At 44.3% G+C, this 27,815-nt stretch overlaps 1 protein-coding gene across 1 annotated transcript in view; it reads left to right on the top strand.

Moving 5' to 3' along the window:
• The window catches only part of ADCY8 (adenylate cyclase 8), a 578,382-nt gene that overhangs the window by 474,974 nt on the left and 75,593 nt on the right, over positions 1 to 27,815 (top strand). The window contains exon 13 of the mRNA XM_030219235.1: positions 19,577 to 19,658. Coding sequence (XP_030075095.1) covers positions 19,577 to 19,658 — 82 coding nt within the window. The remainder of the gene's footprint in view (positions 1 to 19,576; positions 19,659 to 27,815) is intronic.

The following is a 27,815-nucleotide window of genomic DNA, read 5'->3' as shown; positions in this document are numbered from 1 at the left end:
AATGGGTGGATGTGAATCATTTGTTTAATCTTTCAAAAAATGCTAGGACTAGGGGGCATGCAATGAAGCTATTAAGTAGTAAATTTATAACAAATTGGAGAAAACATTTCTTCACTCAACTTGTAACTAAACTCTGGAATTCAAATGTGGTAAAAGCGGTTAGCTTAGCAGGGTTTAAAAAAGGTTTAGCTAACTTCCTAAAAGAAAAGCCCATAAGCCATTATTAAGATGGACTTGGGAAAATCCACTGCTTTTTTGTAGGATAAGCAGCATAAAATCTATTTTACTGTTTTGGGATCTTGCCAGGTACTTGTAACCTGGATTGGCCACTTTTGGAAACAGGGTACTGGGCTTGATGAACCTTTGGTCCGTCCCAGTATGGCAACACTTATGTTCTTATGTCCTCCACGTGGAAGTGGTGCTGCTTCCATGTGTAATTACCCTATTTTATAAACCTGTACGTGTAAGCATCACCAATTAAGTATTGATGCCACAATTTTGGTTTAATTTTTGAAGCAAAAATGACTCCCCTTAATCCTTGGCTGAAATGAGCACTTTTTAAAAATCTGTGCATGGCTTTCAGTTGATGTAAAACCCAGCAGGGATATTTTCCCCATAGATATATATTCCCCTTTGTTAAATGGGGAATACCCATAAAGATTTTTGCCCTACCCCCATCACCACTTGCACCATGCCCCTGCCACACTGCACTGGAATCTCTGTGTGGTGAGGATCCCCACCTGTAAACAGTTACTTTTTAAAAAATCACCATTGAGACGTATATGCGATTTCCATGTTAAAATACAGATTTTCTTTTAAATAAAGAGCTTAAGGTTATAATCAATGCCTTTTTGATGAAGGATCTCTGCCTACTGTTCGGAAATGGAAATGGAGGCATCATTCACTTAAGAGACTAATGTGCTAGTTGGTTACTTGCCAGTGTCAAATTTAATAATTTGAGAGCAAGATATTAGAAAATGTGGTGCACAATCAACCTTGCATTTCCTGTACATTTTGTTAGTGGCCATTAAAAACTGATTTAATGCATGTTAACTCATGAATTAATGTGTACTGATTACCATGTGTTAGAAAGTTCTAACATGGATTAAATATTTTTAATGCAAATATGATAGACAACCAAAAAATATGTCTGAAAATCAGGAAAAAAAGACCACAGGCAAACAAAAATTGTGACTTCAGAGACAAATGTAATTGAAGGGATTCCAATAGGGCTGTCATCCTCAGTCTCTCTGTAGCTTTTGATGTATCCATTTTTAGATTCCTGCCTTGACGATTATTATACCTTTGACCATGTCTCACAATCTCCTTATGCTCATTCCTCAATCTCTTCCTCTCCATCCTTCCTACTCCTTACCCCTCTCAATCTCTTCTCCTTTTGCTTATCCTATCTTTGTTTACCTCTCCATGGTCAATTTACATATCCTCAAAACCCCGCTACTACTATGTTTACTACAACTTGTAACATTTTCCTTCAAGACTTTGTAATTCTATTTACTATGTAAGCCGCATTGAACCTACTATGTGTGGGAAAGCATGGGATACAAATGTAATTAATAATAATAGATTTCTGGGGTAATTTCATAAAGTCATTTTTGCATATAGGGGGAAATTCTGTATATGGTATCTAAAAATTGGTGCTGAAATCAGTGCCGACTAAACGTATTCTATAATCGGTGCCTAGATTTAGGTGCACTTATTTGATATTTCAATGCCTACATCTATGTGCATCCATTTACACCAATGAAAACATGGTGTAAATCCCAGCGCGTAGATTTATGCACACTGGGCCATATTCTATAACTAGGCGTGTAAATTTTAGAATGCCCACAAAATGCTCATTTCTCCGCCTATAACCAGACCCCTTTTTACCTGCATGCATTAGAAGTTTGGCACACATTGTTACAGGCAAGTTGTGCGCCTAAATTCTAATCAGTGCCAATTAGTGCTAATTATTGCTTGTTAAGTGCTGTTATCAGCGCTCATTACCTTGTTAAGTTACGTGTATTGTTATAGAATCCGCATTGATTTCAGCGCCAATCTCTAGGTGCACTATATAGAATCCGGGGGATAATGTTTCTTACAAATTTGCCCCAGGTGTAACAGTGCTGTCATGCACATTTGGTGTTTTGACATGTTCTGAACTGGATTTTCGGTGGAGCACATAGGCCGAGTCACAGTTTATTCATGCACTTTATAAAATATGTGAGTCACATTGGCTATCCATGCATATATCTTACAAATTTATAGATCACTTAAATCAAAGCTGTTTACAAAAAAAAACATTATATATATATATATATATATATATATATATATATATATATATATATATATATATATATATATATATATATATATATATATATATGTGTGTGTGTGTGTGTGTGTGTGTGTGTGTATATATATATATATACAGCACCAACAATATAATCAATAAAAAAACATGGAAAGTACATTTTAGTCACAATTTTTCCAGGATTTGTGGGCACCTACAAGGGTAAAATGAAAAGTAATGCCTCCACCTCCAGAACATTTCTTTAAATGAAGATACTCTAATGAATAAAAAATTAAAACAGTTCTTGAAACTTGGTCTTATATTACATGTATTTACTTTTCTACATAGTTCTCCATACATTTCTGCCAATGATGTTCCAGAATTTCATTCCATGTTAATGCTGACTACATCCATCTCTACTGACCTCCAGCCCCAGCTTCTTAAAGTATTGTGGATACTCGAGGGAGATCATTTTAGAAAGCTTGTGTGGCTTTTATATAATAATGTCTACTTTTGTAAAATCTGTCATTTAGGCATGTAAGTGCCAGCATTTATATATTCAAACCCCGGGGTGATTCTGCTCTTTTATGGAACATGTTTCTTACTAATAGGGCTGTTAGCACTTGCACTGTACTTTTCATCATTTTTATATATATTACACAAAAGGCTATTCATTATGTGATCCTTTTGGAAAAAAATGCTCAAGGAATTATACACATGGAAGGTATTTCTATAACAGGGCACCTACCAAAGGCAGTGATAATTGCATTGATTTTAAGTCTATTCTTTAAAAAAAAAAAGGCGTCTGCTTTTATTTATGAAATACTAATGCAAGTAGCCAAAAATGCATTTACAGGTAAGACATGAGCACTTACACCAGATCTATAGCTAATGTAACTGTCTGTGCTTAGTCGTGTTCTAGAACATGAATAAATTATAAGTACATAAGTAATGCCACACTGGGAAAAGACCAAAGGTCCATCGAGCCCAGCATCCTGTCCCCGACAGCGGCCAATCCAGGTCAAGGGCACCTGGCAAGCTACCCAAACGTACAAACATTTTATACAAGTTATTCCCGAAATTGTGGATTTTTCCCAAGTCCATTTAGTAGCAGTCTATGGACTTCTCCTTTAGGAAACCATCCAACCCCTTTTTAAACTCTGCCAAGCTAACCGCCTTCACTACGTTCTCCGACAACGAATTCCAGAGTTTAATTATGCGTTGGGTGAAGAAACATTTTCTCCAATTTGTTTTAAATTTACTACACTGTAGTTTCATCGCATGCCCCCTAGTCCTAGTATTTTTGGAAAGCGTGAACAGATGCTTCATATCCACCTGTTCCACTCCACTCATTATTTTATATACCTCTATCATGTCTCCCCTCAGCCGTCTCTATAACTTATTGGTGCAGTTGTGTGCTCCACCCACACTATGCCCAGAACTCCACCCATGTACATCAAAGTATGTACCATCAAACCATGGTGTGTACTTTTCTATCAGTCAGAATTGTTCAAGAAGTCAGTGATGAACATAAGTAGTCACCTACATGCATAGATAACTAAAATATTGCCTTTTACATTCTGTCTTGCTACTTCAACTAGGTGGCTCCCTATAGAATTATCCCCATTATGATCTGGATGTCCTAATTCCTAGCTAGATACCTTATGCAAAATCTGGCTTTAAATCAGTGCCTTCAATCTGTTTCTGAGTGGATGAGATGCAATTAGCTATATCTGAAAAAAATCAACAATATGGTAATTCATTACACCATACATTTGAAAATATAGGCACCCAGTCATAATAGCCCCAACAAAAAAGTCCTGACAAAACAGCCTTGTAACAAAATAACCCTTGACATTTCACACCCTAACAAAATAGCCCGTGCCAAAATGGCCCCTCCCACAAAACAACCCTTGACAAAATAGCCTCTACACAAAGCCCCCTTAACAAAACAGCCCCCCTAAGAAAAAATAACACATCACAAAAAATATAATAAACTACAACTGAAATCTTCAAGACTCCTACCAGCATTCAATTGCATAAAGCATATATAAATAAAATTCTATAGCTACAAACTGGTATTCATGATCTGTTCTGCTATTTAAAGAAACTATTCTTCTATCAACATGCTATTTAAAAACAAAACAATACTGCCATCATTTTCATAGTCTTACTAACCTTATCCTGGTTGGCAAGGCAAGATTATTAGGAAAAAATGCAGTCCCATATTCTGGGCAGTCTGATCGGGCCCTTTTGTCTTGCGGCTAACTTGTCAAGGGTTATTTTGTAGGCAGGCCGTTTTGACAGAGGCTGTTATGTCAAGGACTATTATGTCGGGAACCTTTTTTGTTTGGAGCTTTTTTGGCGGGGCTATTTTGGCCGAAAAGATATATTGAAATATCATGGGACGTTAGAGCATCCTGATAGAGAGGTTGCAACACAGGTAAAAATAAGCCAGGTGCTTTTAAGGGAGATGCAGACAGTAAAGATTAATTATTAGATTCTTGATATACTACCTTTTCTGTGGTACAACCAAAGTGGTTTGCAAATTATCCATGACAACTGATAAGCAGCTGTAGATACAAACAAACGAATGTCTGTATACAAATAGAAGCTTAAATGATAAGATGGGAAACTTCAAGGACCATGGAAACTTCTCTTTGTGGAGGGGCATAATCGAAAGGGATGCCCCAGTTTTCCTGAGGACATCCTCGCAGGACATCCCGGCGAAGGGGTGGGGAAACCCGTATTATCGAAACAAGAATGGCATTCATCTTTCGTTTTGATATTATGGTCGGAGACGCCCAAATCTTGACATTTAGGTCGTCCCTAGAGATGGTCGTCCTTAGACTTGGTCGTTTCTGATTTTCAGCGATAATGGAAACTAAGGACGACCATCTCAGAAATGACCAAATCCAAGCCATTTAGTCTTGGGAGGAGCCAGCATTTCTAGTGCACTGATCCCCCTGACATGCCAGGACACCAACCGGGCACCCTAGGAGGCACTGGAGTGGACTTCATAAATTGCTCCCAGGTACATAGCTCCCTTACCTTGTGTGTTCAGCCCCCCAACCCCCCCCCCCCCAAAAAAAAAAAAACACTCCCCACAACTGTACACCACTGCCATAGCCCAAAGTGGTGAAGGGGGGCACCTAGATGTGGGTACAGTGGGTTTGTGCTGGGTTTTGGAGGGCTCATATTTACCACCACAAGTGTAACAGGTGGGGGGCGGATGGGCCTGTGTCCCCCTGCCTGAAGTGCACTGCACCCAGTAAAACTGCTCCAGGGACCTGCATACTGCTGTGATGGACCTGAGTATGACATTTGAGGCTGGCGTAGAGGCTGGCACAAAATATTTTAAACTATTTGTTTGAGGATGGGAGGGGGTTAGTGACCACTGGGGGAGTAAGGGGAGGTCATTCGGGCAACTTTTCGTGGCTTGGTCATAACAAAAAAAGGACCAAGTAAAGTCGTCCAAGTGCTCGTCAGGGACGCCCTTTTTTTCTTCGATTATGGGTTGAGGATGTCCATGTGTTAGGCACGCCCAAGTCCCGCCTTTGCTTCGCCTCCGACATGTCCCCAGGAACTTTGGTCATCCCCGCAACAGAAAGCAGTTGGGGATGCCCAAAACTGGCTTTCGATTATGCCGATTTGGGCGACCCTAGGAGAAGGACACCCATCTTCCGATTTGTGTTGAAATATGGGCGTCCTTCTCTTTCAAAAATAAGCCTGATAGTGTCAGCAGTGTCCAAACAGAAAACCAATAAACATAAACAAAAGTGTCCAGTAATATCTCCTTTAATTCAAAAATGACTATAATGGGGTACCAAAACAACTTTTGGGTCAGGCCCAGTCCTGGCCTGCCCTTCTTCCAGCACCCACTTAGCTTCAGTTGCAGCTATATCCACCCACTCTGTGTATCAAAAAACATGCTTTAGGATCTGTTGGGGCATTTTTATTTTACATCCACCTTGCTTGCAATTCCATGGGTATGTTATTTTCATAGGTCTACAAGGACATTTGCAAAGGAGACCAATGGATCCAATATACATGTGTATGTTGCATTTACATCTACTGCTTGGGAGTAGGTGAAAATGTAACTGCAGAAATTCATTTCAGGGCTTTCAAAATAAAAGTCCCTAGAAAAGATTTGCCTCCTTTTTCAATGTTGGTACTTTATCTGCAAAGAAGAGTGGTAAAATATTCAGTGGGGATTATACCTGAGGAAAAGCTTTGACAATCACTCTCCCCATGTTGGAAAATTAGTACAACATTTTGCAATTTAGTTAAAGGGGGTTTTTATGGAAGAAGAAAAAGAAAGATGAACTATAAAACATATTAATTGGCTAAGAGCCCTGAAAGCCTTCTAAAATTTTGTGAACAAAAACAAAACAAATATTCATGAAAACCAGCTATGTCCATATTTGTTGTGGGTGTAAATGTAATGCAGTGTTCTCAGTCAAGGGCTGTAGAATGTATAATTAGTTCTATTTATACTCTATGTTATGAAAGTAACATCGCTTTTTCTCATGAAACAGACTTATGGTTGAAGGTTCTGTGCAGTGGTTGAAACCAATTTTCTCTGAGGACAAGCAGGCCATATTCTCACATGTGGGTGACATCATCCACGTCTCCCAGTGTGCAACTTAAACAAGCTACTAGAGCATTAAGAACACAGGCAGTGTCCCCACCACGCATGTGCGAGTGCCATCCTGTCTGCCATGAAGAGCGGAGGACCACCAGTCTCTTCTCATCTGCAGGGAGGATGATGCTCCTCACATCATCTGGTACATGAGCTTACGTTTTTTATTTTTGTGCCTTCCATTCAGCGTTTTTTGCACTGACTCTTTGTTCTTTTCATTCCTTGGAAAGGTCCCTCTCCCTTCCCTTATAGTTTGTTTATTTTTCCCCACTTTTTGGTTTACTTTATTTTTGGTGAGCTCAGTAGGCCTTCTTAGGCTTGAGCTGTGTTCGGGTATTTCTCCCTCATTTTTTCTGGTGCCATCAAGCTGCTTGATTTGGCCATGGCTATTTTCCCTTCCATGTCATCAAAGGTTCCCAGTGGCTTTAAGCGCCGTAGCAGATGCAATACGACCATCTCTTGCAAAAGACACTCATTCTTGGTGTCTTCAGTGTTTGTGGCCTGAACACACCCCTTCCAGCTGTGTTCTTTGCCTTTATATGAAGAAAAGAACCCAGCTGGCCAGAGAGGCTCAAAGGGAAAAGATTTTTTGGAACCCGGTCCAAAACCTCAGCGTCAGTATCAGTGTCAACATGGATGTCAGGAGTTGCATCAAGTGCATCAGTCCATATGGCTGAGAGACCTGTCTTAGACACTGGGAGTGGATGTGCATCAAGTGAGTCTCCTCCTGCCTCGACGTTGGCTGCTGTGCAGGATCCCCGGGACCAGTCAGCATCGGTGACATGGGGATTCGATACCACCCACATTGGCATCGAGGAGAATTGATGGCCAGCAAATGCCAAGTAGCATCAGTATCAATCCCCCTTGACGCATGGTCCCTGAGAAGCATCGGCGCTGAGAAGACCACTCCCCCTCTATACAGAAGGTGCCAATGCACGGGTTTACATGCAGCCAGGACCAGGCACCCATCTCGACCCCAGCAGTTCATCAGTTTGTCTCTGAACCAGCACCCCAGCCTTTCCCGATGGCATCTCTTGATTATAACATCATGGCCATGCTTCCTTAACTGTTAGTGGGGTTTTTACAGCAGTGTGCATCGACATCTGGGGTGCTTGCACCAGCCGTTCCCCTTCATGCTGCCCCACAAGGCCCTCATCCTATGGTGAGATTTCTGATGCTGGTGTCAGGTGCGACTCCAGTATTGGCAGCCACCTGTGTGGGCACCCCCTCGACGTTGGTGGAGGAAGCTTCACCGGTGTCAAGGTTGGAGCCCACTCCTCGATATCTGTCTAAAGAACATGGCTCCTCTGTTTTGAGGCAGGCTCGATCTCGGCCCTCCAATGAGTAGTTTTTTCTCTGACACTGATAAGGAGTGCTTATGGGAGTCTGATGAGGATCCACGGTACTTTTCAGAGGAGGAGTCCTATGGTATCCCATCTGTCATCTGCCCCCACCACCACCACCACCTGCAGAGGAAAGAAGGAAGTCTTCACCAGAGTGCCTTTCCTTCCCGGGTTTGACAGGGACATTAAGGCTGCCATTCCCATTCATTTGGAGATGGAGGATGAGCCCAGGGCTGAGATTTTCTAGGTCCTGGGCTACGAATATCCTCCTAGAGAGACTGTAATGGTCCCTCTACACTGGATCCTGAAAGATAATCAGGTGAAGAACTGGGAGTCCCCTTTATTGGTCCCTAACTCATCCCCCTCCCCCCCTCCCCCACTCACATATACACATATGCCATGTTATTCAATGGACAGATATTTAACCCTATTCAGAGCCAAAAATAAAATCTCTCAAAAAATAAGTTCTAAAACACAAAGAAATCTTATTTTAAGCTGATTTTTGGTTTGTTATCCATTTCAAATGTTTTCTGGAAAGAAGCAGACTATAAATGTCCCAGTCAATATTCAGCCTGCAGTGGTCTGAGTTTTTTATAGTGCTGATCGCTGTGGGCAAAATTAGCCTCAGATATTCAATGCCAGGCCATGTCCAGCCACTAGCATCAAATATCCAGGACTAATTCGGCATGTGGTAGCTGTTGGATCATATGCAGGCCCCCAGAAGCAAAAGCAACAGTAGACATCCCCCTACCCCTGGAACAGCAAGTACCATGAGATTGCTGCTAGTGGTCATGGTGGCCATTTTTGGGAGGCTACCGCAACAGGCACTGAACCAGCAGGGAACAGGCAGATAAGCCCAAAAACATAGAAGGCAGGCTTGTTGTTCTAGGGAGGTTCCAGAGGCAGGACGGGGGGGGGGGGGGGGGGGGGGGGGGGGTCTGATGTGGTTTCAGTGAAGGTGGGAGAGGAAATGGGCATTGGAAGAGGGTGTTGTCATGATTCAGAAGGTTAACCGAGCAGCAGCCAATATTCAAACTGGTGCCCAGTTGCCTTTGTCACATAAAGTTAGGACAGCCTTTATTCTTTTACTCTGTCCTAACTTATGCAGTTGAACAACCAGTTAGCAGATTGAAAATTTCTCCTAACTGGCTAGCTTTATGCATTACCCTATCTCCACTCTAACTCCACTTCCACACTGCCCACAAACTACCTGGTTTTAGTATGGATGGTTAGGGGGGATATTCAGCAGCACTATCCAGTTAAGTACCATTGAATATCCCTGGTTAGCCCCAGACAGACAATTTGAATCACTTTGAATATCAACCCCTGTCAAATTAAATTAAATTGTTTATTAACCCGATATCCTGACCACTTACATAGCATGTAAAGGTGGGTTACAATAAGATATTTTAAAAAAACAGTTAATTCAAAAAGCATGCTTACCAAATCTAACATATAGCTTGATCACCCATGGAACACAAGAAAAGGTCTATGACGTTTCACATGATAACTTGGCTTCCAAAACTGCTGGAACAGGAAGCAACTGAGATGACCGCATTGATTTTAAATGGCAAGATCTTCTATCATGTTAAAGTTTGAAAACTGAACAAATTTAGAAAATAATTTTTGAGCTTACTGGTAGAGTCTTGAGACATACTAACCGATTAGCACAGAACATGCCCCCAAACTTGCCCCAGTGTTAAAACATAAATTTTATTTTTTAGCATGTGGGTAGTGCACACACATCCCCAAATTACCATGGGATGTCTCAGTGCGCCCCATGGTAAGTAATTTTTGCTGCAGTAAGCATTTGTTAGTACGTAACGCAGCTTTGTAAAAGAGCCCTTATGAGACATATTCAGGTATGTTTCTGTACCTGGAGGGCTTCCAATCTAAGTTTGCACCCAAGGCACTAGAGGATTAAATAAGTCACTCGTGTTCACAAGGAACAGAAGTGGGATTTGAACTTGGCTTCTCTGGTTTTCAGCCCACTGCTCTACCCATTAAACAGCTGGAATTGATACTGCTACCCCGTATCCAGACAACCTTCAGGAGTTGCATCATCACCTGTGACAGTTACACAATCTTTCTCTGTACATCAGAAAGACAAATCTTGTTATGGTGATCCACACAGCTGGACTACTGCAATGCAATCTACATCAGTCTAACCACTAAGAGTTGCACCAGTTCCAAATAACTTACAACTGATAGAAGATTACAAGCAACATGATTACAAGTGACATGATTATAGTCCACCATTCCTACAAAAACTTTACTTACTATCAGTATACCTCAGCGCCATATTTAAAATTCTGTCTTTGATTTTCAAGTCCCTTAAAGGAACTGAGCCAATCCTGCTTATAATCGAAAGACAAAAACGCCTATATTATGACCTAAATCGGGAGATAGACGTTAATCTCACAAAAACGAGTAAATCAATATAATGGAAAACAATGTTTCAGTGCGTCCGTGTCGCTCGTACGTTCACGTAAAAACGTCCAAATAAGAGGCGTGTCGGGGGCGTGTTAGGGGTGGTGATATGACGTGGACGTGTACAACGTATAACGAATAGCGAAATGGCTCTGGTTGAGCAGGAAGATGGGCGCAATATGATGGACCCGAAATAAAAGCGACCAGAGCAAGGGGGAAAGCGTCTGTAGACCCATTAGCGATTGTGCGTAGTTGGAGAGTGGCGACATTGTTGGTGGAAGAGCTGAAGTGGTGGTTGCAGAGAGAAAGCCGAGCGTGTTGAGTACCTGTGACGGTCGTCTGTGTGCCCTGCCTCTTTTTGTGTCATACCCTTTGGCCGTTCCTTACTCCTACTCCTTTGCTCCATCGCCCCCTTCCCCTCCCCCTATCCCTCCCCATTCACTCCTCCCACGTGTATACTCTATTCCCTGACCTCCGTTTGTCTCTGTGTTCCTGTACTGTTTGGTGAGTGAGTGGCCAGAGGGCGTGGTGGCTGGAAGTGACAGATCTGTGTGTGTTGCTGTTTGACTACTAGTCCTAATACTTGCACTGGTGGTGGGGATATGGATGCACTTAATGCACTTGTGGTATGCATGCTACACGAAGAGGCCACCCACCGCAGGAGGTATTCATGGCCCCAAGTGTTTAGGCCCCGCACCACCTTCCTACAACTCACTGACCAGCAGTGTCTAACAAGGTTCAGGTTTGATAGGGCCACCATTCATCAGCTGTGTGAGCAGCTGAAACCCCTCCTTCAGCCCCAGACACGTAGGAATAACCCCATCCCTGCCCACCTCAAAATCACTTCCTCTCTCTCTGTCCTGGCCACTGGCAGTTTTCAATCCGTATTAGCTGCTAACACAGGCCTCACCCAGGCTTCTATTTCACACTGTCTCACCCAGTTCCTGGATGCCTTCATAACTCACACTACATCACTTCCCCCCCCCCCCCCCCCAGGCCCTGCACAACAACATGGCCGCCTTCTATGCTCTTGCTAGATTCCCCTCGGTCATCGGTGTGATAGACTGCACACACGTAGCCCTCAGACCCCCCCGGGCACACGAAGCCACCTACAGAAATAGGAAGGCATTTCATTCTATGAACATGCAAGTTGTATGTGATGCCCAGGGGGAGATATTAGACGTGTGTGCCAGGTACCCCGGCTCCACCCACGATGCCTACATCCTACAGCACTCGGGCATCTTCCGCAGGTTCGAGCGAGGGGAGTTCATTGGTGGATGGCTACTAGGTAAGTGCAACATGCATGTACCACCCATACTAGACCTCCTCCACTGGGCAACCCTCCGCCCTGGCTTCCTCCACCACAACCCACTATCCAAATCCCCCCCCCCCCCCCCCCCCCCCCCCCCGTACCTGCTCCAAGCAATACACACTCATCTATCTCATTCGGCTTTTCTGCAAAGGTGACCGAGGCTACCCACAGAGGACATGGCTCATGACCCCCCTGATCCACCTACAACCAGGGGCAGAAGAAACCTACAACAGGAGACATCGCAGCACCCGGGGGATCATTGAGCGCACCTTTGGTTTATTGAAAAACCGCTTCCGCTGTCTGGACCGGTCTTCAGGAGAGCTGCTCTACAGTCCAGAAAAGGTGGCCAAGATCTTTGTGGCGTGCTGCATGTTACACAATTTGGCCCAGCGCAGAGGACAGCCTCTCCCAGAGGAGCCACAGCCACCACCAGAAGAGGCCCCAGATGAGCTGGAAGAGGAGCCCCCTCCACCCCCAGCCCACAGAGCAGAGCTCAATGCCTACCAGCTTGGCGTAAGAGCAAGACAAAGACTCATTGAAACAAGTTTTAGGTGAAAGTAAGTGAACATTTATTCATTTACATTAAGTGCATGTGTGTGTTCAACCCCACCACCACCACCCCCCTCCCACACCCACCCCCCTCCCACCAACCGTCACCCTACAGCATGTCCCATCATTTTCCCCTTCCTTTCTCCCGTCCCCTCCTACCCCTCCCACGCCCTTCCTTTGCAGCTGGTGCTGCACGGGAAGTCTCTTCACCCTCTTCTGAGCTGCTGCTCCCAGTGTCCTCCTCCCTATCCCCACGGCAGCCTGCGGCTTCGGCCGCACCGTGGAAATCGGGCCACCTTGTTGGTTCTAGTGGTCTGGCCACAGGACCCAGAATGGGAGCAGATTTGGTGGGTGCTGCAGGAGTGGGTGCGGAGGCTGATGATCGCAACGCCCACCTCTTAGCTGGTGGTTGGTGGTGGTCAGTGGAGGAGGACGTTGATGGCAGGGGCTGCTCCAGCAGCACGGGGGCTGGAGTAGGTGCTGTGCCCTGAGGGCGCAGGTGTTGGATGCTCTGCTCCAGCCGTTTCAGTTGCTGGAGCACCTCCTGGTGGCCTTCACGTTGCGCCTGGAGGAGTTCCTGGTGGGCTCGCTGCTGTGCCTCCAGTGCTTGGCGCTGCAGCTCGAGTTTCTGGTGCCGGTACTCCTCCAAGCGCACGTTGTGGCGGAGTAGTTCCGTGGCCAGCCGCAGGAGTTGCCTCCTTTGGCCGGATGGCCTCTGGCGGGGAGCTTGGCCCTCCTCCTCACCAAAGTCCTCCGGTGCTGGAGGTGCGGCCTCTGCTGGTGGTGCATGTGCCTGTGCTGCAGGTGGTGGTGGTGGCAGAGGCTGGACAGCTGGTGCAGGTGGTGGTGGTTGCAGAGGCTGGACAGCTGGTGCAGGTGGTGGTGGACGCAGAGGCTGCACAGCTGGTGCAGGTGGTGGAGGCTGGACTGCTGGTGCTGCAGGGGATGGAGGCAGAGGCTGGACTGCTGGTGCTGCAGGCTGTGGAGGTTGAGGCTGGACTGCTGGTGTAGGGCATTGGCCTTGCAGGCCACTAGGGCCAGCCTCCTCTGAGTCATCACCTGTATAGCACAAGAGTGAGGAATAGTGTTGGTGCAAATAACCCACTTTTGTCTTTCAGCATTCATATACATTGGCATGTCCCCCAACCTGATGACCCAGCAAAGAGATGGTGAGGAGGAATGGAATTGACACGGGTGTGAAAGAGAGAGCCCCACAGGCAGCTAGGTAGAGGTGGTGGATGAGCAGCCAAGAGAAGGACACCACTCACAACGTTGTGGACAAGCTGTTAGTTGTATAATTGTTAAATTGAACAACATTGCAGCATGTGTTGTGTTACTACTGACTTGCTAGACTGCATAGAACTGCTTTATGACCCCCATTACAGGCTCCTTCAGTTGAATGCATGTGGCCCACACTCAGTAGAGCACAGAGGTCACAGAGGGAACTAGGCACAGTTTGTTAATGGGAAAATAGGAGGGAGTAGTAGGGAAGGACGGCCCCCAAAGTTCTGCCACAGTAGTAACCTACACACACCCATAGGAGCCTACTGGAAAGTAGTATTGGGGGTGCTAAGCCCAGTGACCAACACTCCTCCCTGCACAGCTACATGATCTTTCCTCAATATTGGGGGTGCTCACACACACACACAGCACCCACCCTGTCTGCTTGCTCCTATAACACACATGACCAGTACCACTACTCAAATAGAGCTTACAATTCAATAAAGATGGGCACACAGGACAAGTAAGAGGAAACCCAATGACAACGGTAGGGATAGGGAGTAAGGGTACAGAGCTAGTGAGTAGGGGTTACCAGGTCACAACACCATCATAAAGGTGGCCTGTTAATGTACATAAAGACAGCCAGAGACACTCCCCCCCCACCTCCCTCCTCCTGCCCCCCACTCCTCACCTCCCTCCCCCTGGCCCCAACTTCTATAACACAAGTGTACTGCAGCACAACAGATACCCCAACTGCATAATGAAACACCTACCTGAGTCCTCAGCCTGGCCCGAGGTGTCCAGGGAGCCAATCCCATGGATGCCCTCCTGGGGTAGGAGGGAGTGCACCATCAGCTCCATGGGCGTGAGGTTGGCAGTGTCATTGCCTGGGGGATTGGCCCCCGCCTTCCTCCGAACATCCCTCCTCAGCTTCCGCCACTTCCTCTTGCAATCCTCCACGTCTCTCCCAGCATGGAAGACAGCATTCAGGCTGTCCCGTACTGCCTCCCATTCGCGCTGCTTTGTTGTTGCAGCCAGCCTCTGCCCTGTGGGAGCAAACAGACTCTGGTGCCGCTGTAGTATTTCCTGCACCAGGAGCTCCACCTCAGCTTCAACAAAATTACCCTTCCGGGTCGGCGGCATACGTGGTGGCATTGTACCAATGGGGTTATCGAAAATACGGAGTGGGCGTTTATATAGTCGCCAAGAACGCCCATTGAGACGGGGGAATAGGCGTTTCTGATATGGGCGTTTCTTTTTCAATTATACACATAATTCCTAAGCGTGCCCAGCTCAGATAGCGATTAGGAACACATGGTTTCGATTATGAGTAGATAAGTATGGGCGTCTCCACCTGCCTTCCCTTTCTTCATTGCCATTTTACCTGCCATTTCCTGCACTGAGACCTTGCCGGTTGTTCGTAATAATCATTTACAGGGTTTTACCCTCACTTATATGAAGGTATGTGTTTAGCAATGTATGCTTGGGTACACCTGTGTATTTAGGGGGGGGGGGGAATTATTGTTGGCCCTCAGCCACCACGCCTTCCATTTCCTCTCTTCCACATCCCCTGATGCTCCCTTCCTTTCTCCCATTCTCTCTGCCTGGTTGTAGCAGGCAGTGTGTGGGGGCCACGAATTTACTACACTCGCCCCAAATCAAGCACCCCTCGGTAAGGGTCATTTCAATCAGGGAGATGTGCAGTTAATGTTCCAGAAGATAAAAGGCGCACTACACAGTCTTGAAATAGACGTTCATGGTAAGCTCTCATTTGTCTGACACCTCTTCTCTTTGTGCTCATAGTCAAGGAGTGTGCATTCACTGTATGTATGTAGTCTGGAGTCAGATCTTAGGTAGCTCTCTTTTCACCAGGTTCATGTGCACTGTACTGTGGGGTTGGCAGGTCCTCAGTGGTGTGGGCCAGCTGTTGGACGTGCTGTATTGGTTCCCGGTAGCTTCCATCTTCCTTGTTTATGTGGTGTACCCCAGTCCCCATTTATGAAGTGGCCACCCATTCTCAAGGTCCATAGGCGGGGGAGGGGAGAATGATTAATGCAATGGATGTGTATAGCACATTATGAACACCTTCCTAAATTCCTCCATAGGTAGTAGGGAACATGCACATTGTTTTTAATCGGTAGCCTGGACAAAATGCTCAAGGTGGCTACAGGTACTGCCACTGAGGCCTATGACGTGGTGGTGAGAGAGAGGGGTGTGTGTACAGGTCCCAACCCAAAGTACCTGCTGGTGGCTAAAGCCTGGTGGCTGCTGTGGCCTAGTAGTTAGAGCACCAGCCTTATAATCATAAGGTTGCTGGTTCAAATCCCACATAAGGCAAGTCACTTCAGGGGCAAAGTTTGACACAAACCCAGAATACCTGAATGTAACACACCTTGATCGACTACTGGAGAAAGTGTGATCACAGCTGCAAATAATGAGCACCATTTTTATTTGTGCCCTTCTCTAACACAAGTATTACATTGCAACTGTGATGAAGTAACCATCCATCTATTGGGTTTCCCATTGTTTCCCCTTTTCTCCTCAGCATTATATACCATAGCTGATGTATTCAATGTGAAAATATGAGGCAGCTGATATTGTACAACACATTTGCATTATTCAAGAAATGTATGTACTAATCTGTACAGGTGTCCTGTTTTTGAATACTTATGGCGAGCCCTGAGGTGCCTTCGCACCGCCCGGATGAGGTCAGGCCTCTCCCGCCTCACACGGCGGAACCGCCTCCTGAGGGACTCCAGGTCCCGGTGGACTCCAAAGCGTCTGTAAGATATAAGTTTGTAGAGCAGGGGTCAGGGGGGATGGTCCTTTTTGTCCTCTGCACACATTCATTTGCTATTCAAATACCAGAGAGAGAGGGTCTACAGTGTTGGGGGGGGGGGGGACCACCTCCATTGGTACTGAATCATAGGAGCCACCTTTTTAACATTTTGGGGGGTGGAACCCCCAGTGGAGATGACCCCTCCCTCCATACATACAAGGCATTTATTTAATATTGGGGGTGGGGTGGTCAAGCACCCACAGCAGCCACCGAGTTGGTTCCTATGCAGATGATGCCAGAGAGGTGGGCATGAGGCCAGACAGTACCGTTTGTATACATTATAATGTATGCTTGTTAAACTACTTTATATGTGTTATCATGACCATGTTATAAAGTATGGTATAGGTTTCATTGGTCTCATGTTTCCACTATTCGGATGCGTTGTAAGCCACATAGAGGCTGCAAAGAGAGGTTGGAAAATGTGGCCTTCACATAACTAACGAAATTGTCACATAACACTAATATAATAGTCACATAACTAACGAAATACATTCTTGTAGGGATATGGGAATGGTCGTCGTTTCAATAACATACAGCACGTGGACGCCCTCGTAAGCATAGACGTCTTTGACGTGCACATGCCTGCACGTGTGTGGAACGTGCCTTATATAGATGAGTATGACGCACCCCACCCGACCCTTTTCACATATACACAATATGCATATAGCTGCATGTTCAGTAGGTGTACAGTGCATGCAGATCCGGACATGCAGATGGGCACATATGATGAAAGTATGGGTGGAGCAGCATGCTATGTCTGTAGTTGACACATATACGCGTTCCTCATATTTTCCCGTACCTGGATGGCCTGAACAACATGTACTGTACTTGCGATACACCTATGTACATTATTTTACACACCACGTGATTTGGTCGTTTGCACCTGCAATAATCGACCGTGTTAGGGCGCCCAATTTAGTCACGCTTATGCGCTCGTCATTTGATTGTTTTCTTACAGGGATAATCGATTATCGAAAAACGCCCACACTATTTTCCCATTATACATGTCTATTTTTGGGCGTTTTCGTAAGAACGTCCTAATTCGTACTTGGACGATCTTTCGATTATGCCCCTCCATGTATTTCAAGAATAGGATTTTTCTCTATGCAGCTTTGAGGTCCCTAAATTTCTTCCATGGTACATCCCTGACCATAAACTCACAAAAAGAAATCATGCAATGTGATACTTGCCATCAGGGATGATATTAGAGGCTTACAACCAGGGCAGTTGCCCTGGGCCCCCTTATCACAGGAGGCTCCAAGCCTGTCTTGATCAGAAGGAGACATAGCTGGAAAGTGAACTTTGCATCCCCCTCCCCCTGTTTCTGCCCTGGACTCCTGCATGTCTTTTTTTTATTCATTTTATCATTACATTTATGTCAAATACATAAATTGGAATAAAGGAAAATGATAATACTTATTGAAATAAACAATCAGTAAAAGTATAATTTTTGTTAGTCCACATTAAATGATCCAAGATCTAGGTGCTTAAAAATAAATAAGCAAGGCTGAAGTGGAATCCCACCTCAGCCAATAAAAATTCAAGAAAACTTAATGAACAGGGAAGGGCAAAGATTCAAGTCGGAGCAGCCGATTTAGCGTTCCATCAGGGCTAGCAACACGTTACGCTTTACTAACAATAAATTCTGTAAGCTTTCCGGGTTCAAAGAAAATATTATTAGTGGATTCTAAAGAAATATAACATTTACAAGGAAATTTAAGTATAAAGGCCCCCCCTAATTGTAGGAGCCTTGCTTTCAGTGATAAAAGACTCCTGCATGTCTAACACCAACCTTGCTCATCAGTGAGTCTTCTCAGAAGCAACCCTGCAATAGGACACCCACCAGTGGCGTACCAAGGGGGGGGCGGTGGGGGCGGTCCGCCCCGGGTGCACGCCACTGGGGGGGTGCCGCGCGCCTGTCGGTTCTTCGTTTTCATGCTCCCTGTGCCCCGGAACAGGTTACTTCCTGTTCCGGGGCAGAGGGAGCATGAAAACAAAGAGCCGGCAGGCGCGCAGCACCCCCCCCCCCCCAGTGGCGTGCACCAGGGGGGGTTCCTTCACCGGGTGATCAGAGGTTGTTTCGCCGGGGGGGGCGTTGCGCTGTTCTGGGGGGGGGGGCACTGCACCCGGGGGGCGGGGCGCATCGGCGATCCGCCCCGGGTGTCAGCCCCCCTAGGAACGCCACTGACACCCACTGCCAGAAGAATTTTACCAAATGCAAGACCGCATCTATTTTAGGAAGCAGGAGAATTCCTAGATGTTCTACCAAACCTTTAATGAGTGTAGAGATTAACTAGTCAATCACACACACCCAGATTGACATTAGCTTTTAATACTATATCAGGGCTTGCTAATCACACATACTCTGAGATCAGCTACAGGTACCTTCTCTGACTGAACCAGCAGTTTTTAACCTTCAAGTTAGTCTCTTCCCTTTCCCTATCTCAGCTCCTTTGTTTACCCTGTCTTATCTCTCTGGGTTGCATGTCTATAAAGATGTTTTAGAGTGCATTGTGTTGTCATTGTAAGTATCATGCCTCTAATTATATGAATATTTTACTGCGTTGTTTTAATGTGACAGTGCTGACGCTATACCATATTATTGTTATTACTATGATTTAATTTGCCTTGTCCGAGTTTTCACCTTGCTGTTCTAATTATGTATTATGCTGATAGTATTACAGTCATGTTGTCACTGTAATAGTAAACTGCCTGTGTCTAATTTTTACACTGCACACTGCCTTGGGTGAAATTCTGCAAAAAGGCAGTAGATAAATCCAAATACATAAATAAAACAATAAAAACGCTCTTGATTTTCTCCCTTTCTAACTGCAGAATCTTTGTTACAGGTTGGGCAGTAAGTACTTTATAATGGAAACAACTGCAGCAGACCAAAAATCTATACTTGGAGATCAATAAGTAGTGCTATCTTTTTGTTTTCCAGCACAGACTTCCTGGGGACAAAAGAGGCATCCTTGCTATTGATGGCAATGTTTCTATTAGCTGTGTTTTATCATGGACAGCAGGTAATACTTATTTATTTATTTATTTATTTATTTATTTAGTTAGTTAGTTAGTTAGTTAGTTAGTTAGTTAGTTAAAATATTTATTAGCCACACACCCCATCGTATTGGTGGTGAACACATTAACATCCATAATAAAGATAAAATACAAATAAAAACATAAAGTACAAAACAACACAACACTTGCTACTATCACATCATTGTGCCTTATAAAGAGCCAATTTCCTTCAAAGCAAGAAACCTCATCAATAAACTGTATCAGCCATGAGTCACCTAACATACAAATATTCAGTACGATCACTGTTTTTTCTGTTCAGTGTTCCCATGAGATCAGTTTAAAAATATCATCTACCAAGTGCATCTAGTAAAAATATTATTTGACTTGTATTACTTTCATATCAAGCATAAAATAATTTGAAGCCGAATAATGAAAGTACACATTTTTGAATGGTAGCTCTTGCACTATGACAATGTAAAATTGATTCATTGATCTAGTATAGTGGGCCTCATTTCTTTTTTTCTGTTGAGGCATACCTGACGGATGATGATCACATGTAGGTCATTATTTATGCAGGGTCACCACAGTGCTAGGTTTAAATGCATACCTTGCATCCAAAGAACTCCCCTCCCTGCCCCCAAAATGGTTACTGATCTCAATATTTATACTTTGTAAGAAAGACAGAAGAGGGAAGATATGATAGAGGCATGACAAAAGTGCATAGGAGGTTGGTCTTTTTCAACTGAAAGGAAGTAGTAGAACCAGAGGGCATAGGATGATGGTGAAAGGGGATAGACTCAGAAGTAATCTAAGGAAATACTTCATTATGGAATGAGTGATGGATGCGTGGAATAGCCTCCCAGTGGAGGTGATGGAGACAGACTGTATCTGAATTCAAGAAAGCATGGGACATTCACAGAGGATCTCTAAGGGACAGAAAGGGTTAGTAGAGATTAGTAGATGGTATGGATGAGCAGACTGGATAGACCATATGGTCTTTACTGTCATTTTGTATATTTTTATGCAGAGTAGAACTAGGACATTTCATTTCTCCATTAAGCACACCATATAAAATTAATTCAGATTCTGGTGTCATCTCAGTAACTGACATAAATTTTACCACTGCCTTGTACATTATGAAATAATAGAAAACCAGCCAAAAATAAAAATCTCATCAAAGATCACATATGTAATAAACTTGCCATACTATAATAACACACTTTCAAGTCTCTTCTACTACTACTACTATTTATCATTTCTATAGCACTACAAGGCATACGCAGCGCTGTACACCATACACAAAAAGACAGTCCCTGCTCAAAGAGCTTACAATCTAGATAAGACAGGTAAACAGACAGAACAAATAAGGGTAAGGGAATAAATAGGTAAGGATAAAGACAGGGCAAGTGAATAATGGTTAGGAGTCAAAAGCAGTGGTAAAGAGGTGGGCTTTAAGTTTGGACTTGAAAACGGCCAAAGACGGGACTAGACGCACAAGTTCGGGAAGTATATTCCAGGCGTGAGTTGAAGCAAGACAAAAGGAACGGAGTCTAGAATTAGCAGTAGAGGAGAAGGGGACGGATAAGAGAGATTTATCTACAGAACGGAGTACTCGAGGGGGGGCATAGGGAGAGACAAGAGTGGAGAGGTACTGGGGAGCGGCAGAGTGAATACACTTATAGGTCAAGAAGAGAAGCTTGAACTGAATACGGAAACAGATAGGGAGCCAGTGAAGTGACTTAAGGTGGGGTCTAACATGAGCATAGCGACTTTGGTGGATAATGAGTCGCGCAGCAGAGTTTTGGACTGATTGAAGAGGAGAGAGATGGCTAAGAGGGAAGCCGGCGAGAAGCAGGTTACAATAATCAAGACGAGAGGTGATAAAAGTGTGGATAAGGGTTCTGGCAGAGTGCTCAGAGATGAAGGGACGGATTTTGCTAATGTTATAGAGAAAGAAACGACATGCTTCTTCTCTGCCCCAGAACAGGTTACTTCCTGTTCCGAGGCAAAAAGAAGCAAGGAACGGAGGACAGGCGCGCGCGGCACCCCCCCCCCCCCCAGAGGCGTGCACCCGGAGGGGGAGGGTTCCTTTGCGGGGGTGTCCTTTCGCCAGGGGGGGTCCACCCTGCATCCGGAGGGGCGCTGCGCCCGGGGGCGGGGCGCATCGGCGATCCGCCCCGGGTGTCAGCCCCCCCTAGGAACGCCACTGCCCCAAGGTTATGAGCTGATGAGACAGGGAGAATGAGAGTGCCATCCACAGAAATAGAGAAAGGGGGGAGAGTAGAGGTAGGTTTAGGGGGAAAGATGAGAAGCTCAGTTTTGGCCATGTTAAGTTTTAGATGACGTTGAGACATCCAGGCAGCGATATCAGATAAGCGTTACTATAGCGTTACTAGACATACACAGTGTTGTATACTAAACATGTATGAGACATTCCCTGCTTGACAGAGCTTACAACCTATTCAGACAAAGAGGACAAGTAAGGGACTGGGAAGCTATTGTGGGAATGATTTAAATAGACCATAACTGCAACACCTATGCAAGGCCTATTAGAAAAATACAACAAATGAGATTCTACTATCTCTCCTACCTCAGTAGATCCCTGACCCTCTTCTCCTCTCCTGTAGATCATACCACTGGCCCTCTTCACCACTCAAACTATTAGCCCCCTGGCCCCTCACACACTTTTCTTGCTGAGCATATCTCTGTATAGCTCCCATCCAGAAGCTAAAAACTTTGGCTCACCCTCTCACAGTCCAGTAGATCCCTGAAGAATCTCCATCACCACTTCCTGCCAAACAGCACTGTGATCCCTATTGCCCTCACTCTTCCTTGCCTAGAAGCACTCCTATTTCTCTCTCCTTCTAGATGTTAGCACATAAGCCTCTAATTTTAATTACATTTGTACCCCACGCTTTCCCACTCATGGCAGGCTCCATGTGGCTTACATGGGGCAATGGAGGGTTAAGGGACTTAGGAGCTGCCTGTGCCTGAAGTGGGAATTGAACTCAGTTCTTCAGTTCCCCAGGACCAAAGTCCACCACCCTAACCACTAGACCACTCTTCCACTCCATTCCCATTCCCCTTCTAACATTACTAGCAATAATAATAGTGGTGCTTTCTTATTAGTTTTAGGCTGATGCAAGTGATAAGGGCATGGAGCAGCAAGGAGAGGAAGCTGAAGCTCTCATATTCAGTGAGGTGGCTAATGTGATGTAGAAATTCTCCCTGTCATGCTTCTACTGCCTTTGTCAGCCCCGGGTTCTAGGCACATATAGGGTCAGATAGTCACTCAGATTAGTGATTATCTGGTCTTGTCTGCACCTATGTTAGTCCATAAAAGCTTGGGTGATGTCTGCACACAAGAAGTATATTGCCTAGGTGGAAATATATATACTATTTATTATAGGATAATAATAATAAGCAAATATGGCATTCAAGCTTACAAAATAGATCTTTTGTATAAAGAGGATTACACAATATAGATATTCTGTTACAGCACAACTAATGATTACTTTCTGAAAAGACTACAATAGCAGCAAATATATTAGGCTTGCTGATGAAGGACCTGAGAATCCAACTTGCCCTTTGCAAGCAAAGGGCAGAAACTAATTATACCCCAGAACCATAGGAATGATCCCTCCTCTCATGTTTTGGGGCTGACAGCATCCTTAGAGATGGCTTCCAAGATAGGATCTTCCTTCTAAAGCTCTAGCTGTGTTGCACAGTGAGCCATATCAGCAAACTAGATGTTTTCAGGGGTAAGACACACATGTCCTCACATGCTTTGGGATGCCGCACTCTCTCAGTGCTTCTCTAGAGTCAGTAGTTGTCCTGTAGAACTGGAGAAGAGCTGATGTGGTTCCTCTCCACAAAAGTGGAAGTAAGGAAGAGGTTGGGAACTGCAGGCTGGTAAGTCTGACTTCTGTGGTAAGTAAATTATTGGAAATGTTTTTAAAACTTTGAATAGTAAAGTTTTTGGAATCCAATGGGAGGACCCGAGGCAACATGGTTTCACTATAGGCAGGTCTTGTCAGACAAATCTGATTAATTTCTTTGACTGCGTGACCAGAGAGTTGGATCAGGAACAGTGCTAGATGTGGTGTATTTAGATTATAGCAAAGTGTTTGTCACTATTCTGCATAGACAACTAATAAATAGAGTGCCCTCAATATGGACCCTAAAGTGAGTGACTGGGTTAGGAACTGGTTGAGTGGAAGATGACAGAGGGTTAAGGTAAATGGAGCTCATTCTGAGGAAAAGGATGTCACCATTGGTGTGCCACAAGGTTTGGTTCTTTTTAACATTTTTGTAAGCGATATTGCTGAAGGGCTGGCTGGTAAGGTTTGCCTCTTTCCAGATGATAACACAATCTACAATAGGGTAGATACTCCTGATGCTGTGGCTAACATGAGGAAGGACTTAGTGAAGCTAAAGGAATGAGCTGGAATTTTCCACCTTAGATTTAATGTTTAAAAATGCAGGGTCATATATATGGGCTGTAAAAACCTGAGGGAAAAGTACAGTGATGAACTTTTGTGCACGAAAGAGGAGCAGGACCTGAAAATGAGATGGTGAAAGGTAGAAGGAGGTGATGCCCTTGTATAAGATTCTGGTGAGACCTCATTTAGAATATTGTGTTCAGTTCTGGAGACTGCACAGTCAAAAAGATATAAACAGGATGGAGTCAGTCCAGAGGGCAGCTACTAAAATGTCCAGTGTTCTTCTTCACAAAGTGTGTGGGAATAGATTTAAATACTTCAATATGTATACTCTGGAAGAAAGAATTTTTTTCAAAAGCAATCACAAATATCCACTTCAAAATTACCTTATTTTCTTCTTGCTTACTTTATTGATAATTTCTTATTTTTAGTATGTTTAATCATTTTTGCTTACTCAATGCACTAATGTAAATACTATAAGGAGGAAAAAGCCTCAGCAGTCACAAGCTCATGCTGTGGAAATGAAATCCAGTCGTTATGACAAAATTACCACAGGAGCCAAATCACTAAGACCAATCATTGGCAAAACCTCCAAGGGTATTTGGAGCTGCGATCACGGAGCTCTGCATAGCAGGAGGAATTGTTTGTGACCCTGAGTTTCCACTGAAGAAGCTTTGGGGGATCAGGTTCAAGAAGAAGCAAGCTTAAAAGTTAAGTGCTGCTGTCCTAAATTTTCACATATTGAAGACCAAAGTGAGTCTAAGTTTAGTGCTGTTGCATTTGTATTGATACATTGAAGAATTTGCACAGGACTTTGAGTGTTTTGTCAAGAGCAATGGTTACAAGCATACTGAAATAAGTAAGTAGATGGTCATAAACACGTTTTTATATGCACGAAAAAAAATTTGCAAATACAAAAAATTCTCTTGAAGGTTTTGCCAATGATTGGTCTTAGTCATCAGGCTGCTGTGGTAATTTTGTCATAACAACTGGATTTCGTTTCCACAGCATGAGCTTGTGACTGCTGAGGCTTTTTCCTCCTTATAGTATTTACATTAGTGCATTGAGTAAGCAAAAATGATTAATAAACATACTAAAAATAAGAAATTATCAATAAAGTAAACAAGAAGAAAATAAGATAATTTTGATGGGGATTTTTGTGATTGCTTTTGAAAAAAACATTTTCATAGGCGACTTTAATTCCACTTGTTTGGGTGCTTATATTGCTTTATTTGTGGAAATGTTCTTGGGATTTTGTTTTGTTACTTTGGAAGAAAGGCAAGAGAGGGGAGATAAGATAGACATTTAAATATTTATGTAGCATAAATGCACAGGAGGCATCTCTCTTTTAATTGAAAGGAAGCTTTGCAATGAGGGAGCACAGGATGAAGGTGAAAGTGCATAGACTCACAAGTAACTGAGGAGATAGCTCTGTACAGAAAGGGTGATGAATTCATGGAACAGCTTCCTGGTGGAAGTGATGGAGATGAAAACAGTATCTGAATTCAATAGAGCTGGATCAAGTACATAGGATCTCTAAGGGAGTGATAAGGAGAGTAGGTGGAATGGATGGGCAGATTGGATAGGTCATATGATACTAATGCTGTTCTTACGATAAAACATTTTCCTATGTAGTTGAGGGACCGAATGCAGTTGAGGTATGTAAATGGGAACAGGATGGGTAGTTCAAAGTCAATAGCAGATAATTGGGATAAATAGATGGATGACTAAACTGAAGGCAAATTACAGTTAAATAAGATATGAGAAATTGGTCTAAGTTACAGGGTGTGCAGCAAACTAATCCTGGTGTGAAGTGAGTGGATAGTAAGTCACCACCCAGCTTATTTTCGAAAGTGATAGCCAGCCATCTTCCAACACAAATCGGGAGATGGCCGGCCATCTCCTAAAACCGGCCAAATCGGTATAATCGAAAGCCGATTTTTGGACACACTCGCCGGCATTCCGTCGCAGAGGCGGCTAAACGTCAAGGGGGCGTGTTGGCAGGGTAGTGAAGGCGGGATGTGGGCGTGCTTACGAGATGGCCGGCTTCAGCTGATAATGGAAAAAAGAAAACCGGCGATGACGAGCATTTGGCCGGTTTTACTTGGTCTATTTATTTTCACGACCAAGTCTCAAAAAGATGCCCAAACTGACCAGATGACCACCGGAAGGAATCGGGGATGACCTCCCCATACTCCTCCAGTGGTCACCAACCCCCTCCCAAACAAAAAAAAAAACTTTAGAACATTTCCTTCTTAGGAGGGGAAGCCAGTCGGCCAGCTCGTAAAAAAAGAAAAGGATCTTGCTGATCAGTTATGTTATGACTTACTTGTTCTGGAGTGCTGTATTTTGTGATACTGTTTTGAGAAATGTTCAAGAAAGACTTCATACAAATTAAAAAAGTCCCTGCTGTTCATTTTCCCTTGATGGTCGTCCCTGATGTGCACTTCCCTTAATAGCCGTCTTTCTCTTGATGGCCATCCCTGACGTGCACTTCCCTTAATAGCTGTCTTTCTCTTGATAGCCATCCCTGACGTGCACTTCCCTTAATAGCCAAAGTGCACTTCTCTTAATGGCCGTCTTTCTCCCCAAACAGGGAAATCAAAACAGTTTTTGCTCACAGTTTTTTTAGTAGCAACAGTGGGATTTGAACCAGCCACCTCTGCATTACTAAAGCCATGATGTAACCACTTGGCCACTGCTCCACTTACTTGGCTGTCCCTCCCTTTTGATTATACCCCTTCAGGTCTCTCTCAGCCAATCACAGTGTGTTAAGCTGTCTGTGAGTGGCTGAGAGAGACCTGGAGGGGTATAATCAAAAGGGAGGGACACCCAAGTAAGTGGAGCTGTGGCCAAGTGGTTACATCAGTGGTCTTTTAAAGCAGAGGTGGCTGATTCAAATCCTACTGTTGCTACAAAAAAAGCAGTGTGCAAAAACTTTTGATCTCCCTGTTCAGGGAGAAAGACGGCCATTAAGAGAAGTGCACTTTCGGAGAGAAAGACGGCTATTAAGGGAAGTGCACGGCAGGGACGGCCATCAAGGGAAAATGCACGGCAGGGACTTTTTTCATTTGTATGAAGTCTTTCTTGAACATTTCTCAAAACACTATCACAAAATACAGCACTCCTGAACAAAACACTATCACAAAATACAGCACTCCTGAACACTAAGTCATAACATAACTGATCAGCAAGATCTAAACATCCAGAAGTACCAGTGCACTACGAATGCTGGCCCCTCCCATGGCCAAATGCCTTGGATTTGGCCGGGTTTGAGATGGCCGGTTCCAGTTTCCATTATCGCTGAAAAACAAAGTCGGCCATCTCAAACCCGGCGATCTGTGGCATTTGGCCGGCCCCAACCGTATCATCGAAACAAAAGTTGGCCGGCCATGTTTTTCGATAATACGGTTCTGGACAGCTGTTGCGGCGCCGCCAAAATAGATCGCCGGCGATCGATTTTGCCGGCGCCGTTTGATTATGCCCCTCCACGTGTAATAAAAGCTTAAGAGAAGAGCCAAGCTTTCAATTCCAGACGACCCCTGTTTGAAGTCTGTATGTCCAAATGGGTATAAAGTACTACATGTCCCAAGATAAGGTAAAGGGTGGGGAGACTGTAATTATATCTAGATCTTTTTTCTTGATTAGTTTATTAAATCAGTTCTCAGTGTCTATCCTCCCTGGAAGTGATCTGCTTCTCCATTCAGGTTTCTGCATCTT

The sequence above is a fragment of the Microcaecilia unicolor genome, chromosome 1 (genome assembly GCF_901765095.1).
Source record: "Microcaecilia unicolor chromosome 1, aMicUni1.1, whole genome shotgun sequence".
In the NCBI taxonomy this organism is placed as follows: Eukaryota; Metazoa; Chordata; class Amphibia; order Gymnophiona; family Siphonopidae; genus Microcaecilia; species Microcaecilia unicolor.
The sequence above is the reverse complement of the archived record's forward strand: the minus strand, read 5'-3'. Positions and strand labels throughout refer to the sequence as shown.